The 19,846-nt window shown below is 38.8% G+C and overlaps 1 protein-coding gene across 1 annotated transcript in view; it reads right to left on the bottom strand.

Annotated features, from left to right (window-relative positions):
• Positions 1 to 19,846, bottom strand: part of LOC127006144 (phospholipase DDHD1-like) — a 37,098-nt gene that overhangs the window by 6,013 nt on the left and 11,239 nt on the right. The window contains exons 5-10 of the mRNA XM_050875678.1: positions 15,623 to 15,845; positions 12,902 to 13,090; positions 9,566 to 9,688; positions 5,906 to 6,057; positions 2,130 to 2,350; positions 319 to 420 (exon numbers count right to left, since the gene is read on the bottom strand). Of these exons, the coding sequence (XP_050731635.1) occupies positions 319 to 420; positions 2,130 to 2,350; positions 5,906 to 6,057; positions 9,566 to 9,688; positions 12,902 to 13,090; positions 15,623 to 15,845 (1,010 nt within the window). The remainder of the gene's footprint in view (positions 1 to 318; positions 421 to 2,129; positions 2,351 to 5,905; positions 6,058 to 9,565; positions 9,689 to 12,901; positions 13,091 to 15,622; positions 15,846 to 19,846) is intronic.

Below are 19,846 nucleotides of genomic sequence, written 5' to 3'. Positions count from 1 at the left end.
GCTGCTTCCCATTCCATTCTCTTGACTTCCACTTCCTTTTCTCCACCTCTTTCCTCTCCTTTTTCCACAGCTTTCCTCTCCTGCAGTCATCACTTCTGCTTTTCCTTCTCCTCATCACCACTTCCACTTCTCTCATCACCATCATCTCCCTCAACCCCTCCAACATTTACCTATTCCTCACTGTCACCCTTCCCTTCCCTCATCATCACCTATTTCCCTCTTGCATCAGTGCCCTTTCCTTTTCCTCTTACATCACTTATTATTTTCCTTTCTTTTGACTATCCTTTATTTGATTATGTGAGCTTAAAATAAACCTACTTCTTTCCTGAAGGACTGATGAAACTTCAGGAATGTTGGAGCCACTTTCAGTAGACTTTTTGTTGCCTTTCATAAGTCCCCACAGACTCCATGAACTTGCTCCTGAAACAGAGAACAGTTATTTTATATTTAAATTCTCTCTCTCTCTCTCTCTCTCTCTCTCTCTCTCTCTCTCTCTCTCTCTCTATATATATATATATATATATATATATATATATATATATATATATATATATATATATATATATATATATATATATATATGTATACAGTACCCTCTCATGTTTCGCGCTATCCGAGTTTCGCGATCCTCAAGTTTAGTGCTTAGTTCTAAATTCTTACCATCACGAGTTTCGCGCATTACCACCACGAACTTCGCGTTGCTTTGACATGTACGGGTTGCGTCTACCTACCGTCGGCGTCATGCGTGCTGCCTTAAAAGGTGGTGTCCAACCATTGGGGCAATGGGCAACCGCAGTTGCCCGTCTCTCCAACTGGGAGCAAATTGTTGGTTGTCGATCCTTATGAATGGAAAACAGTTGTGAGTACGAGCGTGGGTACGTGGGTACCGAATGGCTGCATGTAAACAAACAGGCGACGGCAGTGGCTGAGGAGTGAGGAGCAGTGGAAGATGGCCCACCAAGAGACTCGTAAAATGGACTGGCAGAGCTGCTTTGCTTACTACTTGATTAACATGATAAGAGAACACCCTGTGTTGTGAAACCACAGTCCAAAACCCTTTTCCTCAAGTCTATGAAAACTGTAGATCTCCCAATGTTGTCTTCCTTTTCTTCTTCTTCTTTTGACCTGTAATGCATGGCAGCAACAGTGAAAAGTAATAGGAGAAATAGCAAAAGGGCATAGATAAGCAAAATCAGGGAAAGAAAAGGACAGAAAAACACCCAAGTTCAGGGTGAAGTGTATAAGTGTGCACTGTTAAGTAACTAATAAGTGCATGTTTTGAAGTATAAAAGTGTAAAGAAGGAGGACCTAAGAAGTGATACAAAGCATTACAGGTCAAAAGAAGAAGAAGATCCACTACACTGGCCGCTGTTGCAAGAAATATCTCCCCGATGAAATTAATCATTCTGGTGTCCACCACACATGCGTGCTGTGGGAATACACAGCATCAAAAGTATTAATTTGCCTGGTTTTGTTCTAGTCTGTCCGCTTGTGATCTTTGTGAGTGGTGAGGGAAATATGGAAACAGTAAGCAAGTTGAACCTCTCTGCGAGCTATTTTGCGGCAGCGGCAGCGGTTTACGTTCAATAGGTATTGAAAAAATAATAATAATCACGATATTAGTGATTTCATGATTTTTAACAGAAAGAGTTACAGATTATTTCATAACACACAGAAAACTACCAGAAACATATAGGTTTGTCCAACCATCCCACGGGTGGCCGCGAGCAACTGCCCTTACTTTAGCAGACAACACCACGTGGATCACAAGCGTGTATTCAGAACTGCCAGCAAATTGTAAGGCAGCCACCTTCAACTGCGGCTTAAAAACGATCTGTTCTTACTTCCAATTTTCTGCCTATTAACAAGGTATGTATTTTGAGATAACAAGGAAGTAAAGTCGGAAAAAGTAATTATTTTCCACGGGTCGGAACCAATAAGCGCTTTTACATGGATTTCAATACCTCAAATTTTGTGATCCTCGAGTTTAGCGCCATACCTTCGGAATGAAGCAAGCGCGAAACTCAACGTACTGTAATACAAACAGCATGCTGAGAAATTGTATTGACACTATAATCATGACAATTAAAAAAAAAATAATAATAAAGATTAGGCTCATGAGAACCTACCTTTTACTGGAGTGCTGGGAACAGATGAGACCGGAGTATTGCTTTCAGAGTCTGCTCGAGGTTTTTCTCCCGTTTCTTTGTATTCCTTTTCTTTGTCTCGGCCTCCTATCCCAATGGGCTCCAGTGGCATTTCATTATATGGCATCTTTTCTGTTGCATTGTAGGAGTGAATGAGGACTGGTGAAATATTGGAGTATTCTGGGCAAAGAAGAGGCTCTATCCTGAAAAAAAAAAAAAAAAAAAAAAAAGGTATAACATACTGAATGAGTAAAGCCTGTATATCTTGCAGGAATGAAATTTGTGCATGTTAATACAAATCAATTAACCTTTGAATTGCACACATTTTATTAGTGTCAGCCTCTGAAACACAGAGCAAAGCATCTGCAGTTAAGAGCTATTTCAACACTTGTGTATGCCCTTGCTGACAACGTGTATTCCCAATATGATTTAAAGAAAAGATGTTCTACTTAGCTTATGCACACTACCTTATGACCTTTTAGAAATATAAATAATATTCCATTTGGTAACAATAGCAAATGCTTGATATTCTCAGGGTTTTGAAGAAAAAGCTCATAGGAGAAAATGAAGGTGAATTCACAACAGCAATGGATCAGTGTAGGTGCTTGTGATAAAAAAAGTATGCTACAACTGACCAAACCAGGATAATCTCAGCATCTGCAGTCCCCACAAACAAGGAAAGTTGAATAGTTGTAACTAACGAGCATCTTGAGCAGGTACCTCTCATATTACATGAGTTTAAAATGTGCAAATATGGTTTAATGCAATGTTTATAGCCAGTAGTTTGTTTTAATCAACACAATTTCTTTAGAGTAATGTGATGTGATCCAAATCAAAATTTGTGTCAGGAGTTTAGTTTTTAGAGTGGCCACCAGATTCCACCAGGCTGCATTCAGTGGACTTGTTAGCCATATAACTCCCTGCAGGTGGGGTGAGCCAAACTGGACAGTGGATCAGCTGAGTGCAACAAAATTGATGTCCCACACAATAGCTCCTTCACAATATTCCCGTAGCCAGTCTTACAGGTGACCACTTACTGGCTAATGCCACCATCTTGGTATGTGTAGTACCGTTGCCTAATGGTGCACAACTTTGCATGGATAATGGGTCAACTGAATGCAGGGCAGGTGTTTTTCCCATGCTTTCTGGGTTGTTTGGGTGGTTTTGGTCCTTTTGGACTGCTATTATGGTTGAGTTCTGCAGGAAGTGGTACAAAGGAGTTGGCAACCTTGACCAGCAGCATGTTTGCATTATGCAAATATTTCAATACTCAAACTCTCCAGGAACACAATACTCATGTAAACTATAGTCGATTGACTCTAACTTAAGCCCTGTGGCTTGGCCCTGGGAAACCCCCATTGCTTACACATCTAGCGATGACCTGCACATGGCGATCTGTCTCACTGTTAGTCTGTACATTACACATTTATGGAATATATATATATATATATATTCATAATACGACTGCATGGTGTTATGAATGGCTTGGGATTTGAGGGAAAGACCGACTCTGTAAACCTTCCATTTCACTTGGCAACGTGGCTCATGCGATGGTGCCGCACCATTCACCCTTCCGCTACCATGGAAGACTCATGTAGGTCTCACTCTCGCGTCCTGCTTAGCCAAGCAAAAGATATTATATGTAATGTAAATAAGAGAGAAAGAGAGGGGACGGGGGGTAGCGAGCTTCTCTGGGGTGATGTGGCATTAGCGCGGCTCAGGGGAGCCGTGTCTAAAGGCTCAAGTTAGGGTCGATAGACTATAAGAGGTACCTGTACAAACTTCAACATACCCTGCTCTGACATACTATATTTCAATCATACAAGACTCAACCCCCCCCCCCAGGTGTCGCATACCCCCTTAAGGATAGACCGAGGATGTTTAGTGTTGAAGAAGGTGACAGCCGAGTTTTGTTGAAGAATTGGGGATAGGTGTTTGGAAGATTGTGTCAAGTTGATAGGTGGAGAAATAAGGTTTTTGAGGCATTGAAGGACACAAGTTTTCTTTTATCCCATTCAGAAATGATAGCAAGGTTTGAGGTTAAGCGTTTTGCAGCCTCCAGTCTGGAATCTTGTAATTCCTGTTGACAGGGTCTTCTGTTGAAGAACTTGAATAATGCAGAGTGGAGTCGTCAGTGTATGAGTGGATAGGACAGTTTGTTATGGAAAGAAGATCACTGATTGATAACAGGAAGAGAGTGGGTGATAGGACAGAGCAATGTGGAACACCAGTTGATAGGTTTAGGGGAAGAACAGTGACCGTCTACCACAGCAGAGATAGAATGGCTAGAAAGGAAACTGGAGATAAAGAAACGGAGAGAAGGATAGAATCCGAAAGAGGGCAATTTAGAAAGCAAAGAGTTGTGTCAGACTCTATCGAAAGGTTTCTGTATTAGTGAAGTGATAATTATGTCATGACACCTCTGCAAACTATGAATGTAATCAAACAGTTGTTGCATTTTGACATTTCTTATTAATTTGTTTCCAAGCACACTTTAAAACAACTCACCCAGCCACTCTAGAACAGTCCAATTTTTTCCAAAGTAATTCCACAATAATCTCATTCACAGCCATGAGATGTTCCATCCTAGTCATATTTATGCAATTTTCCACTCGGTTTTCTCCAAGATTCTGAAAATTTTCCTACCATCATACACAACTGCTGTTCTGTCATTCTTCTCATGTAATTGATCTTAACCCTCTCGCGTGCCATAAGTTTCCAATAAGTTTCAGTTCCACTCATCATGCATTTCTCAGGCCCGACCGGCCTTTTATTGCCGCCGCGATACTCTACATTCCCGGACGTATTTTACCCTCACATATATATCGTACCCCAATGAATTTAGTATCAATGGCTTCATAAAGACTTGTACTAGAACATGCACAAATAAAAATAGAGGAAAATATATATATAAACAATACAAACTTGTTTCAAGTCTCAGTACAGAGTACAGAGTTCCCCACTCGCTAGCTTGAAATTTTGTGGGCCAACTTTTTTAGCCGAATATATGTTTCGAAGTGGAATTTAGTGAGGATTCTTATGGTATCCTCAAAATCCTCATACGCCTATTAGTTCCCGAGTTACACTGAGAAAACTGTATTTTTTCCTCTCCCGTCGGAGTAGGCTAACAAATAAAAATTGCTCAAAGCTCCTCATCTACGCTCCTTAGAAAGGTTGCCATATGTTACCATTAAGAAACTTATCCCTACAAATGACACTCAAATTTGACACTTTCACTGAAAACTTAATTTTTAATAAATTTTTTAAACTTTTATGACGTATTTCGTGTCATTGTGCGCCAGGACCTTTTACCCTTTGATGACGCGAAACGCGTCATCGTGCATGAGAGGGTTAACCTTTAAAAGTATGATCCTTAGTATTTACTACTTGCCCTCTTATAATATTCTTCAAGTGCCTGAAGCTTTCTGGTTTCATTGGCTTGCTTATGAAATATCAAGACATAGGCAAGTAAAAGATTTCAGAAAATTTGATATCTGTCTATATACAAAAGTTTATTTCTAAAATTTGCTTTAATCATATTTTCATAAAATTGTTTTGTTGCAAATATATATGGAATAATTTTGAGTGAAGGAAACACTCAGGAGATGCAGACACTGATCTAGGAATTTTATGGTCTGACAAATGTCCAGTGATTTTCTGTGGGATTTGATTCCAAACTTACCATTCTGCTCATCACTGGGAAAAATCTTTATAAGTATATAAGAGATGGAAGATCAAAACAAAAATTATAGTCTTACCTGTAAGCCACAGGATCAGCTGGATGGAAAATATTGAGCAGGCGTTTGCACAGCTTCTGGGGAATTATGTCCGCGGCTACACGCTCTGAATGCTTAGTCCTCAGGGCTAAGAATACTGGCAATGGAGAACCCAAACAGAAAAAATTTTCTATCTGAAATAAACAATGAAATTCAGTTTAACAGTCATAAGAAATATTTTCAGCTGAGATGACTGCTAAAACTATATATATTCATCACTGTCATTTCACTCCAACAGTTAAAATAGTTTAACATAAAGAATTAAACAGTTATTTAAAGGAGAAAATTAATAAATCTCTCTGATATTCCTGAACCATATACAAATTTACACATAATTGCAATGCACTGATCATAGTCTAATAATATACCTCTTGATTTAATTTAGAACTTTGTTATGTAAGATCTTGTTTTATGATAAAAAATAAAGAGGAAACTCCTAATCCCAATCTCCACTTTCTGTGATGAAGAAGAATGTAAAATTAAATAATTTTTGTTTTAAGTGATGGTATTATGTACTAGTGCTGGTAACATAGTGCATAACAATGGTGGGTGCTACCAGGAAGTCATTCAATGGACTGGCGTGGCCCACAGTGTTCTGGACTTGCTCAACATGAGTACTATATGGTGTTGTTGAGATCTATGCAGGCAGACAATGATTTGAATCTTTAAGTTGGTTGTGAGACATGGAGAGGTGTGTTGATGCCTTTGGTACCATGTGCCTTTGCAGGATCATGGGGTATCACTGAAATGACTTCGTGATGAACTAACGAGGAGGGTGCTGAAGCCCTCCAAAGACCCTTCCCATGTCCTCACTTTTCATTTCCCTATTGTCTCATTAACACCAGAGTAGTTCAGCATGCTCTCTAAAGACAGATCCCCACTCTTTCCACAGCACACAACATTCACACAATGTACACACCATTTCCCCAAATTTTACAAATTCAAAATGGCGTACTTAAGCAGAGCCTCGGAGTTCCCGCCTGGACAGGGGCACAAATTCACTCAGGGAGGACTGACTGATCGATCATTGCTGTAGTAGACAGTCACTGTTCTTCCCCTAAACCTATCAACAGTGGTGTCCTTCAGGGCTCTGTCCTACCTCCCACTCTCTTTCTGTTGTTCATTAATGATCTTTCCAAAGCGAACTGTCCTATCCATTCTTACGCTCATAACCAGAGTGAAGCTACACACCTCCTCTCGAGTCGGGGGCTTGCGTGGTATTGAGGCCACGCCGAGTTGAACCAAATGCGACAGGGAGGAGGCGGCGGGAAGTTCAAACACGGTTAACGTGTTAATAAGTCAGTCAGTCAGTCTCTCTCTCTCTCTCTCTCTCTCTCTCTCTCTCTCTCTCTCTCTCTCTCTCTCTTTTGCATGGCTGTGCAGGGTGTGAGAGTGAGATCTACTTGAGTTGTTCATTGTGGCGGAACGCTGAATGGTGCGGCCTGGCACCTGTTGCCAAGGTCCGTCAGGCGGCACCGTCGCATGAGCCACGTTGCCAAGTGATATGGAAGGTTTACTGAGTTGTTGTCTTTCCCTCTAATCCCAAGCAATTCATAACACCATGCAGTCGTATTAAGAATATATATATATATATATATATATATATATATATATATATATATATATATAGATATATATATATATATATATATATATATATTCCATAAATAGATAACGTACAGACTAACAGTGAGACAGATTGCCATGCGCAGGTCATAACTAGATCTGTAAACAATGGGAGTTTCCCCGGGCCAAGTCACAGGGCTCAAGTTAGAGTCGATAGACTTATAGGTATATAACTGGACAGGACTGTTTGACAAAAGCTTGTCTTTCATGTGCTTGTATGGTATATTATAATTATCGATGCAAATTGACATGTTTAGAATTTATAAAAGGCGTGAAGGTTCTCTGGGAGGTGGTGGCTGAGTGGTCAGCATGCGGGTGCATCGTCAATGAGGACCCCCATTCTTATCACGTGTCCAAACCATCTCAATGCACCATGCTTCACCCACTCCACCACTCCACACTTCACTCCTTTCGCTGTTGCACCCACACCAAACCGCTCATACATGCTTTCATTACTTTCTCCATCCCATCCTGACACATCACATGCACCTCTTATGTAACTCATTTCCACTGCATTCTCGATTGCTGTGCTGCATTCCATGTCCACGTCTCTGACGCATATGACAGAGTTGGCAGGATACTTCCTTATTCCCCTCTTTACCTCCATGCTCACACTTCGTTCTTTCATAACTCTCTCTAGTGCACCCACAACCTGTCTGCCCTTCATTGCTCTTTCCCTCACCTCACCTTTCATACAGCCATGCTTACATAAAACAATCCCTAAATATTTAAACTCAGTCACCTCCTCCATTCTCTCCTCCCCTAACCTTATCCTACACTTCGTTGTACCCTCTGCTCTAGCTCTATACGGCTTTACAAAATCAATGACCTGTTCTCTCGCCCTCTCAAATACCATAACCTTACTCTTTCCAGCATTCACTCTCAGCTTTCTCCTCTTACACACCCTGTCAAACTCATCCACTATCCCCTCATTCTCTGCCAACAACATTGTATCATCTGCAAACAGGCCCGCAACCAATGACTCCTCTGTATCTCTCATTTTCAGCCTTGGACCAGGCTCCCCCACCCTGGTTTTCATTTCTCACATACAACCATCCATGTACACATTAAAAAGCCATGGTGACATCACACACCCCTGTCTCACACCCACACTAACACCAAAACTGTCACTCAACTCACCCTTCAAGCTTACAGAGGCACTCGCATCCTAATAGAAGGATCGGATTCCCTCCAGCAAATGCCTTCCCACACCATATATCCTTAGAACATCCCACAACCCCTTCCTGTCAACCCTGTCATATGCCTTCTCCAGGTCCATGAATGTAGCAAACCGTTTCCTATCCTATTACTATTTGTATCGGCTAGAAACTTGTTACTGTTGACAAGGACCACATGGCTCCATTATAAAGTCCTGGGCTTTGTTTTGAAGAGTGACTTCATGGTAAAGAAAATATTGCTCCCACATCTCTAATTATTGTACCTAAGGTACAACACAACCTCATTTCCATGGTATTAAATTAGTGCTTAATTTTTCATATTGCTATTCAGATGATAATGAAGGGTAAAAGAGGGAGGACCAGATGGCAGAGCTCCATCACAGTCAACACTGATGTTACAACCACTACATAAATGGTAACTCCAGCCAAGGTCAAAGTGGGTTACCAAAGTCCTATTTACAAATGCTGCAATATCTAAAAATCTTTTTGTCTCTTCAGTGTGCAGGTAACTGTACACTTGTTGTACACTTACAGAAATACTGTATCAGAAATGAAAACTGGCTTGGAGCCTCATGAACTTAACTGTAGAGCACTGTGAGAAGGCTTTCAACTTTCAATTTACAGCTTATGAAATAAACATCCTACATACAAAGTGCAAGGGAAATTATACACTTAGTAGTATACACTTTGTATACTAACTTATACAATGAAACCTATCCAGGATGCTGATGTTACCTGTTCCAAGATTATAAAAAAATATTCTAACTGAGTTCAAATACATAATTTTAAATAATATGGTGAGAGGTTACTTGTCTTACAGCAGGTCTGATATCCTTACCTTGAAATTTAATGAAGGCTGGGAGTGACTGGCCTCATGTTTAGTAAGAAGTTCTTGCAGTCCTTTCTTGAGAGTTAAGGGATAGTCTCTCTTGCACCCCTCATCTACATCAAGTGTCTTGAGCTGTGAGTAATGCATAAAAAATTAATGATGTACACAGCTACAATAAAAAGATCCATTGAACCATGATGTTCCTTTGATACCATTTACTACAAGAGATGTTAACTAAAACCTTTGAACTTCATAGTGTTAACGTTCTAATACCTCCTAGTGTGCAAAGCTGCAGAAAAAAAATCATTACTTCATACTTTTTTCTGTATAAGGAAATAGTAAGTCATTTCTAAAAGTACTTCAGCCTCTTCTGCTTTCTTTATTTCTATGTTTATTGATTGCTACTCAAGATGACCCTGAGGCAATGTTTGATCCCCTTACCCATTCACTGAAGTTGAAAAATGTGTATTGTTTCATTAGGTGTTTAAAAATGGCCATTATTTATTTAGTTATATTCATATGTGAGCATTTCTTGATCAATCCATCATCCAAAGACTCCTTTTCTCTATCTTGCAGTTAGCAACTTCACAAGAGCAGTCAGCGTGAAAATATTGATAGAAGATAGAAAGAGAGACAACATGGCGGTGGAATTTAAGAGGTAGAAGACTATCAGTAAGAGGAGGAGAGCTGATGAGACGAAGAGCCTTAGACTCCACTCTGTCCAAGAGAGCTGTGTGAGTGGAGCCCCCCCACACGTGAGATGCATACTCCATACGAGGGCAGATAAGGCCCCTGTATATGGATAGCAACTGTGCAGGGGAAAAGAACTGGCGGAGACAATACAGAACGCCCATGGACGATTGGACGATGATCGACTGCCCTATCTATCAATGAGCTCAGAAGGCTGAGACCTGGCAGTAGCAAGATCAGTAAGGGGGAGTACACCTTCTACTGGTCCGGCATGAGCAATGGCTTCCATGTCAAGCGGGTAGCTATGGGCATCTCCAGCCCACTGCTGCCATTTTGGGTTGGGGTTGCTCCGGTTGATGAGCGTATAATGTGAGTGAGGCTGAAGCACACACTGGGCTTCATGTCCCTTGTTGCAGTGTACGCTCCTACCAAGATGCTTGAAACTGAAGAGAAGGTGTTCTACGCAAAGCTCGACTCCGTATTAGACCAGTGTCCCTCCCGGGACACACTCATTGTCCTGGGCGACTTTAATGCTACTACTGGCACTGACAGGGTTGGCAACAAGTTATGTGTTGGTCCCCATGGTTCTGGTACCAGGAACATCAACAGCTCTCTCCTCCTGAATTTTGCAAAATCCAGAAGGTTGAGAATTGCGGCTTCTTGGTACCAAAGACCAGAGCTGCACCGCTGGACTTGGTATAGCGATGCCAGAGGGGTAGCTAAGGAGATTGATCACATCCTCGTAAGCACTCGTTGGAGGATCCTTCAGAACTGCAGGGTTTATATTTAACCCATGTACTACAGGCTGAGTCACCTTCCCTCAGATGTCATTTTGACACTTTTCATGACTTAAACCTATGTTTTTAGCATTTCTGACATAATGGGAGAAAAAATGATGGGGTTAAAGACATTTATAAACATAAATCTCTTGAGTTTAGCTTTCATTAAACTGATGTTCTACTTTACCATCTAGCATCCAAATATGGCTCAGCACCTTAATTATTATTACATTTTGCCAAATGTGGTCATGCCCTCTTTTTGCTCACAGGATGTGTGCATTTCACGTTAAGTTGCTTTCAATAATGGAAAAAAATGGAGAAATCACATCCCTGATACAAAAATACTATACAACAAAATAAAGTGACAGAATCAACAGATTATATGTGTCAAGAAAATGTTACACTGCTTAAGGGGGAATTTCGGCAATATTCTTGAAAAAAACTTTAATGAACCTGTCACAGTAGAGGTGATTGGATAGAGGGCATAAAATGAAATGGCTGGATCTTTAAATGTATACGCCCGCTTTGTTTTCCTTGTATTTTGAATTTTTCTGAGAAACGACAGTGTGGGCTTCACTGCGGGGCTCGTGGCCAGCTGCCTTAGTACTGTTGAAAGTTATCTCGGACCTGTTGCTTCCATCAGCTGGTTCTTACGCTATAGTGACCATGGCACCTCCAAGTAAAAAAAGAAAGCGCTCAGGAAGCAAACATCAAGAAAGCACTGAAGAGATGGAGGGCCAACCTGAGGTCCCTACCCATCTCAAGCTCATCTTTGTTGAGCTCACCACATGGCTCTGTCTAGTGCAGCCTATTGCCTCAGGAGGTGAGGGAGACACACGAAGTCAGTGACGACGGTGTAGTGATACTGATATCTGTGGCGAGGCTCAAAGCATTGACAAATCTAGTTAGGTGTGATTGAAGATGTTCACAAAGAAATAACTTTGTCAATACTTGACCGATCTGAAAAATTCCAAAATGAATATCTCACTCATCTTGACAATCATGGGCAAGATCATGCATTAATTCCCTCAAATAAATTTATGGGAGACTTATATAACTCAGAAAAAAAAATGTGACACTTTGAGGTTTACTGAAATTGTTGTAATTAAGCTACGTGTACGAAAATGCTGCAAAAGTTACTTTTCTATGTCTAGTATCTGTAATCAAGAGGAAATTGCCATCTTAGTTATAGTTTTGAAGTATAGTTGTGATTTTGAATGTCTTTTGTCATTGTACTACAAAGAAACTATTGCAGATTTTTAAAAAACGTTTCAGGTGTAGATGTATTGCATATAAATACATAATGTGTAGAAATAATAATTACCTGAGTTAATAAATAAAGGTAGGAGGACCCAACAACCGATATCGGTGCCAAGCGGCCGAAATTTCCCCTTAATGAGATTAAAATGGGAAGCAAACACACAATATCGTCTCAGAAAATAGAGGCCAGAACATGTTCCATCACTGATGCAACAGAATCATGAGTAGTTACTAGTGGTACACTGCAAAATATTGAACTACAGCCAATAATATTTACAGGGTCTCTTGAGACATTCAGGGTGAATGGTCAGCACAGATAAAAGGCTTTTCCTGTTTCAATGACTCCACAGAAGGAATCTCCTCAAAGTAGACAAGACATTGTCTATAGAAACAATGGACAGTCCTGTTACTGAGAAATACAAAAAATGCATTCCTCTCGACTTAAAGCAGCCTACACAACACATATTAATTGTGTAATATTGTTTAAAGATGTAAAGGCAATTTAGTGAAAGGAATTCCCATGATACAAACTGTTGTAAATGATTTTCAAGAAGAAAATCAGATATTGGCTTCTACATCTTATTTATATAATCTTACCCTTGTGAAGTTTGCTCACCAAAGACTGCACAAGCTGTTTGTCAAACTGATGTGCAGGATTCCAGCCAGTGACTATGTCATAAGTTATGACACAGCCAAGAGAATGCGCCACCATGGATACCTTGCCCCGATTGGCCTCGAAGTAGGGATTTCTCTGGGTAAACATCGTGTACAGGCGGTTCATTTCGTTGGTCAACCCACCGATGATCTGAAAAACAATTGTGATACATCTGTAGTCCATGACTTCACAAACCACAAGCTCATTTTGAAAATCTCACTAACTGAATATCATGAGAACTTATTTTGCAAAATGTGTACATTTCATCCTCATACTTCGACAACTTGTCATTTGTGATTCTCCTAGTTTTCAACTTCTATTGGGAAATACATCAATCAAAATGCATTTTGAAATAAACAGATCCCTAGAGTTGCATGTGTTATATGAAGAGACTGAATGTAAAATAGAAAAGGAGAGAAGTGTTAGAAATATTCAGGAAAGGAGAGCTAGACATGTTGAGTGTTGGTGAAACACACCTGAAAGGATGTGGTTTGTGGAAGTGATGATTGAGAGGGTTTAGGGAAGGCTTAGGAGTGGTTTGGGCGGGGAGTATAAATGAAAGAGAATGATCTGCTCAACATCCCCTCCTTCAGTCCCAACCTGATATACTCTCTTCACAGTCATTTTCATTCCTTCTTCTCAAGTGTCCAAACCATGCTACACCCACTCAACCACTCCATAGTTCACATTCTTTGCTGTTACACCCATTGCATATCTCTCAAGTATGCTTTTATTGCCCTCTACATTTCATCCTGACACATCATATGTACCTCTTATAAAGCTCATCTCTACAGTGCATACGTGTGACAAATGTGCTATATTTCAAGTCTACATCTCTAATGCATGACTGTGTTGTGACGATAACACTTTCTTAGACCCCTTTACCCCAATGCTCACCCTTTTTCCTCCCATAACTCTACAAAGCACCTATTACCTGTCTGCTCTTTACTGCTCTCTCCCTCATGCTTCCACAGAACTGAACCTATATTCTAACTTAATTACTTCCTTCATCTTCGCTTCTCCCAAACAGATCTCACACTGTCGTGCTCTCTGCTTGAACTTTGTATGACTTGCAAACTGCTGTCTAGCCTCTCAAATATCATGACCTTACCCTTGCGAACATTTACTTTCAACTTTCTCCTCATATCCACCCTGTAAAATTCATCCACAATCATCTGTAGCTTCCTTGTTTTCTGCCAACAACACTGTACCATCTGCAAAAAGGCCTGCCACCAAAAACTAATTCATACCTCTCACTTTTAGCCTTGAACCTAACTCCCCTACTTTAGCCTAAACCCCTGTGGAAGAGATCACATCCAATAACATGGCCATATGGGCAACAGTTTCCCTCATCAGCAATGATGTCTGGACCTCTGATGAACCTAAGGTGAAATCTTGTTTCAGTCCTTGTAGCTTTATCTCTCACAATGATTTCCATAGATAGTAAAAAGGGAGGGCAATTATGACAGCAACACACACACACACACACACACACGATAAGGCAACATCAAGGGCTATAGAGCGAGCGAAAGCTGAGGGAGACACTGCCACACGCTTGCTAAGTTAACTGTATAAACACTGATCTTGGCGCCGGCAGCGCCACGGCACACGCGCCCGTTTCGCGTCTCCAAGGGCTCGGACAACTCTTCAAATGACTCGGATGATGTAAGAGTTATCAGGGGTATTTTAGCCAGTATATAAGCCGAATGGCTTAAAATTACTCAATCAAAGGGCAAAAAATGCCTACTGGTGCGCTCGGGATAGAACGTAGAAAAAAATTTAAAAAATAAATAAAAATAAATAAAATAAAAATAAATAAGATAAATAAATAAATAAATAAATAGATAAATAAATAAAAAAAGATCCTGAAAGTGTTCGACTTATCCGATATCCAGCTTATTCGAGTCCAACTTCAGCGGGGTTAACTATATATATATATATATATATATATATATATATATATATATATATATATATATATATATATATATATATATATATATATATATATATATATATATATATATATATATATATATATATATATATATATATATATATATATATATATATATATATATATATATATATATATATATATATATATATATATATATATATATATATATATATATATATAAATACACACACACACACATATGTGTGTGTGTGCAAAACTGCAATTTTTGGCACATGGAATCATGGCCCCCAGTTTGGGAGCCACTACTTTAAGGTGGCTTTTACTTGCCTTACTGGCAGGGGTCACTTTATCCACTTATTTTTATGGAATTCTATTCAAATCTTAGAACAATAGCTAAGAGAAATGGCTGGCAAGGGCACAGTCATATTAACTAAATTTGAAAAAAAAAAAAAAAATAAATAAATAAATAAATAAATTGTGATAAAGCTAGTGGAGATTAAATTTTACTACCATATTATTCTAATGTGTTGTTCGTGCTATTGGTAACTGATGATGTATAATACACATTTTACATAATATGTAGTTTTTATCTGAATATTCATAAATGTGTGCTCTATTCTCAATGGGTCTTACATATCAGTAAAACTCTGGCTATATGACAATCCATGGTACAGTGTCATGCTGCATAGTTGTCATCTCATGCACACACTATACCCCTGTATCAACATGCACATCCATAGATATAATGTGAAACATCCTACCTCATCCCTGTACAATGGACTGTTGTAGTACATTATGTCCATGAATGAGGCATTGAGCATCTGTCGAATATTAAGAATCTTCTGAGGAGTGATGGCGTCTATAACGCCAGCATCTAGGACGAGTGAGGACCTCCACTCCACTGGGAAGAACTCCACTGTGTGGCTGCTCTTGCTTATGCCAGGGAAGTACTTCTGCTTCAAGTAATTCACGTTCTCCCTTAAACTGATAAATACTATACATGTCATTCTTTCCTCATTGATGAACGACTATAATCATAATACAAATAAGCATGCCTATTCTGCACATATATTTGACTTCCATTATAAATACTTACAATGTTATAATTTCAATGCCATCACAAAATCCATTGTATTTACCTTATAACATACTAAACACATATCTAAAGGACCAGGTGTACTTGAATTAAAGTATGCTACATGAAATTTAGCTGTAAACATTCATTGTGAGGTTAGCATTCAATATAAAAGAATATAATATTTTTAATTTCATCCGTTGTTTTACCCTTGGTAAATGGGCATCTTAGATGGAGATGTAACAATGTCATGATATATGTATTATTTATCACTAATTGGATTTATAATTCTAAGAATCTTTTTAAAATATTCATGAAACCTCCATATTTATTATTTTTAACTAATGGACAAAAAAAATACTTAAACCTGGAACCTCAAGCACTCAAAACATGTTTTGACTTTTGCCTGCCAAGGACATTCTGAAAAGTCCTTAACTGAGTTGGAGTAAACTGTAAAAAGCCACTCCAAAGATTTTGAAACATTTTTTTTCTATAAACTATTACAGTGGGGCCCTGCGATTATTGTTGCTGTAACTAGTGATTTCAAGTAACGATACGATAGAAAGTCCTGGGTTTCATAACTAATGATCAAAGCTGCAAAACTAGTGAAAATATTACCACTGCTGTATACAAAAACTACAAACTTTCTTGCTTTACGAACCTGTGACGAACTTTTTTATCACATAAAGTACTTGTACTTAACCCTTAGATTATAGCGATTGTATATGTAAGTGCGCTACCACATGCCCCACCCGTACGGGGATCATATATATAATCATCACACTCTATGCTACCTACGTTTCAAATATACCGCCAGTTCTTGACTCAGAGGAATGGTGGAGGCATATGGCATCCGTACACACTCTCGTTCGTCTCCAGTGCGCGGCCTACCGAAGGTCACAGATCATTTTCCACTTTTGTTCGGAATACATCTGTTATGTCTCGTGACGCGTCAAGCAGTTCCTCTGCTCCGGGCGGAAGTAGAGCGCGGGCAAGTCAAAGTGATAGTGACTCTGATGACTGCTATGGTAGTGACATTGACAGTGATATTAGTGACAGTGACCGGCTATCCGATTTTGGAGACATTAGTCAACGAAGCAGTGATAGTGATGTATATACACCGCCTGCCTCGCAGCCTCTCCCTACCCCTGCCCCGAGTACTTCAAGAAGGAGGCGTGGCCGTGTTTCTTCATGATTTAGGATTACTGCAACAAGAGGGCGTGCAAGAGCTAGTGCTGCTGCTTGTGACAGAAACTTTCAGTGGACCAGTGGTGATTTTTTTATACCAAGTGTGCCTCAGTTTGAAGATGTTCAGGTGGGAATCACAGATAATTTCCCAGAAGTGCAACAAGAATGTGACTATTTTCTTGCATGTATGGATAATGATTTACTGGATCTAATTGTCAAGGAAACAAACAGAAACTTTGTACAGCGTGGCAAGCACGTGGGCTTGCATGAGAGCGAATGGGGTGCTTCCACGCGAAGTGTCATGGCCACGAGAAAATGCACAATATTTTCGGCTGTCATAACTTTTTTATTATTATTAGGAGAGAAGTTTTATTACACCACCATATATACTAGATGAATATACAATTATTGCAAAGAAGAAAGACACCGTTTCCACCTCTTTTAAATGTCTAAATTTTCCCCGTGCACAGCATCCAGAGAAATATATCGCCACCGGTACTCTAAGGGTTAAGTACAATAACATGTACTTGGACTTAAGTACACAGCAAAGTGATTGTACTTGTACTTGAAAAATATCCAGGTACTTGGACTTAAGTATAGACACTTGTACTTGGACCCAACCCTGTATATATATATATATATATATATATAAATATATATATATATATATATATATATATAAATATATAAATATATATATATATATATATATATTTATATATTTTTATATATATATATATATATATATATATATATATATATATATATATATATATATATATATATATATATATATATATATATATTAAAAATATTAATAAAAGACAAAGGTACAAAAAACTTATAGTATGTACAAAACAACAGTTTAGGTCACTTATAACTTTGTCACGCCACTATGTCTTTAGTACCAGCTGACGGTTAGTTGCCAATTCATCTACTTGGTGATAGGAGTCAAAAAATCATATTAACTAACAAAATAAAGCTCTGTTTATCGTCAGTGTAGCCATGAATCATGGGAGCAATTCATTAGTCATTCATCAGCTGAATTTCTTTTATGAATTACAATGGGTACTCATGGTAACAAAGAGGTTAAGTGTGCTTCCAAGCTGGTAGTGTCAAACCTTTCTGTGTCCATATAATACCATATACAGTGGATTACCCTAGAACAAATGTTAGTGGTTTCATAATGTTATTTGTTACAATTTTTTTTGTTTCAGCATGTAAATTACAGTAATAGTCCAATAATCCAGAGTCCTATAATCTGGAAATTCTGATGGTTAAGAATTTTTAACCAAGGGCCAATTTTAGCTTTTTTGGGTAAGATTGAGAAAAATCAAAGGAAAAAAAATCCAAAAATGTTGAAAAATAGATGAAATCAGTACAGTGTCAAATTCAGCACCCACACTGACAATTGTGAGTCACCCAGCTCACAGCGTGTTTACCCAGCTGGCAGTCTGTCACACTGTTGTCTTCTGAATTTACTTGGTTTTATCTGTATTATACCACCATGAGGGCTCCTACTATACCATCTTCTATGGGGAGCACAGCGAGGCATATTACAATCACCACTGCCAAGAAGAAAATGGTGAATGCAACATCACCTCACCGACACATCATGTGTTTGCTTATGTGTGTCAACTGAGCAACATCAGCTGCTGCTGTTTGTAGTTATATACTTATGATCATTCTTATTGCCCACTTCATAATTTTAGTACCTGATTTTTATAGAAGCATTCATTAATAAATAGCTTGTATTGTATGATATGTTTAAGCCCCTTCAGTCAAAAAAGAAAATGGCAGACACATTGAGACTGCCGCCAATGAAGTGTACTTTGTTTACAAGTAATGCAAGTTGCAAGTAATAATTAATATCTTTGATATGATGCTTAAATGTGCCATGCAAAGTGTGGTCAAAGTCTAGGACAGGTACTGAATATTAGTGATTGCCAGAACAGGTGTGATAAATGTCTAGGAATGGTATTTTTAATATTTGAGGTCCCCTCCTGGAAATCTGGAAAATCCTCTTATCCGGAAGGTCTGTGAACCCTTGCATTCTGGATTAAAGGACTATTACTGTACACTGTAACTCATGTATTTATGGGTAATATATTGTAAGCCCACAGCAAAGACCAAAGCTAGCACATAGCTTATTTTTACAAATTTGTCTTTATCTTGTTTCCTATCTTCTGAACTATGTACTCATTTGCTGTCATATTATGTTTTCTACTAACCATGAAACGTCTTGAAAAAATGTGGGAAACCAGCGTAAAGATAAAAATAAACGTAAAAATTGCAATGTAATGTGAAATCCCATGCAGCTTCTGGCAGAAATGTAGCCCACAGCATTCCACAATTCACTATCAATAAAATTCAAAAGGAGAGTTCACTCTTTATGTTAAGGGGCTTTGCCTAGAGCTCATATGTGATGACTAATATGTTGTGAGTGGGTAAATTTAAAGTACAACTTTAGTTATATTTCAGTTTACAGTAGACCCAACTATTTAACATAATACCAAAGAAATTTGCATTTAATGTAATTTGTGCTAAATGGAGGTATTATTCCAGTGGGATTTATCAATTTGGGACAGATGGGACTCTTTTATTTTCTTGTGTGTGTTATACATTAGGCATTTATGGCAAAAGGTTCATTGATTAATCTCAGCTCAAGGAGTCAGACAGGAGGTGGTTTAAAATCATTATTACTTATTTTCTACAGAAAAGA

This window comes from Eriocheir sinensis, chromosome 32 (genome assembly GCF_024679095.1).
Source record: "Eriocheir sinensis breed Jianghai 21 chromosome 32, ASM2467909v1, whole genome shotgun sequence".
NCBI lineage: Eukaryota > Metazoa > Arthropoda > Malacostraca > Decapoda > Varunidae > Eriocheir > Eriocheir sinensis.
This window is presented reverse-complemented; position numbering and strand designations above follow the sequence as displayed.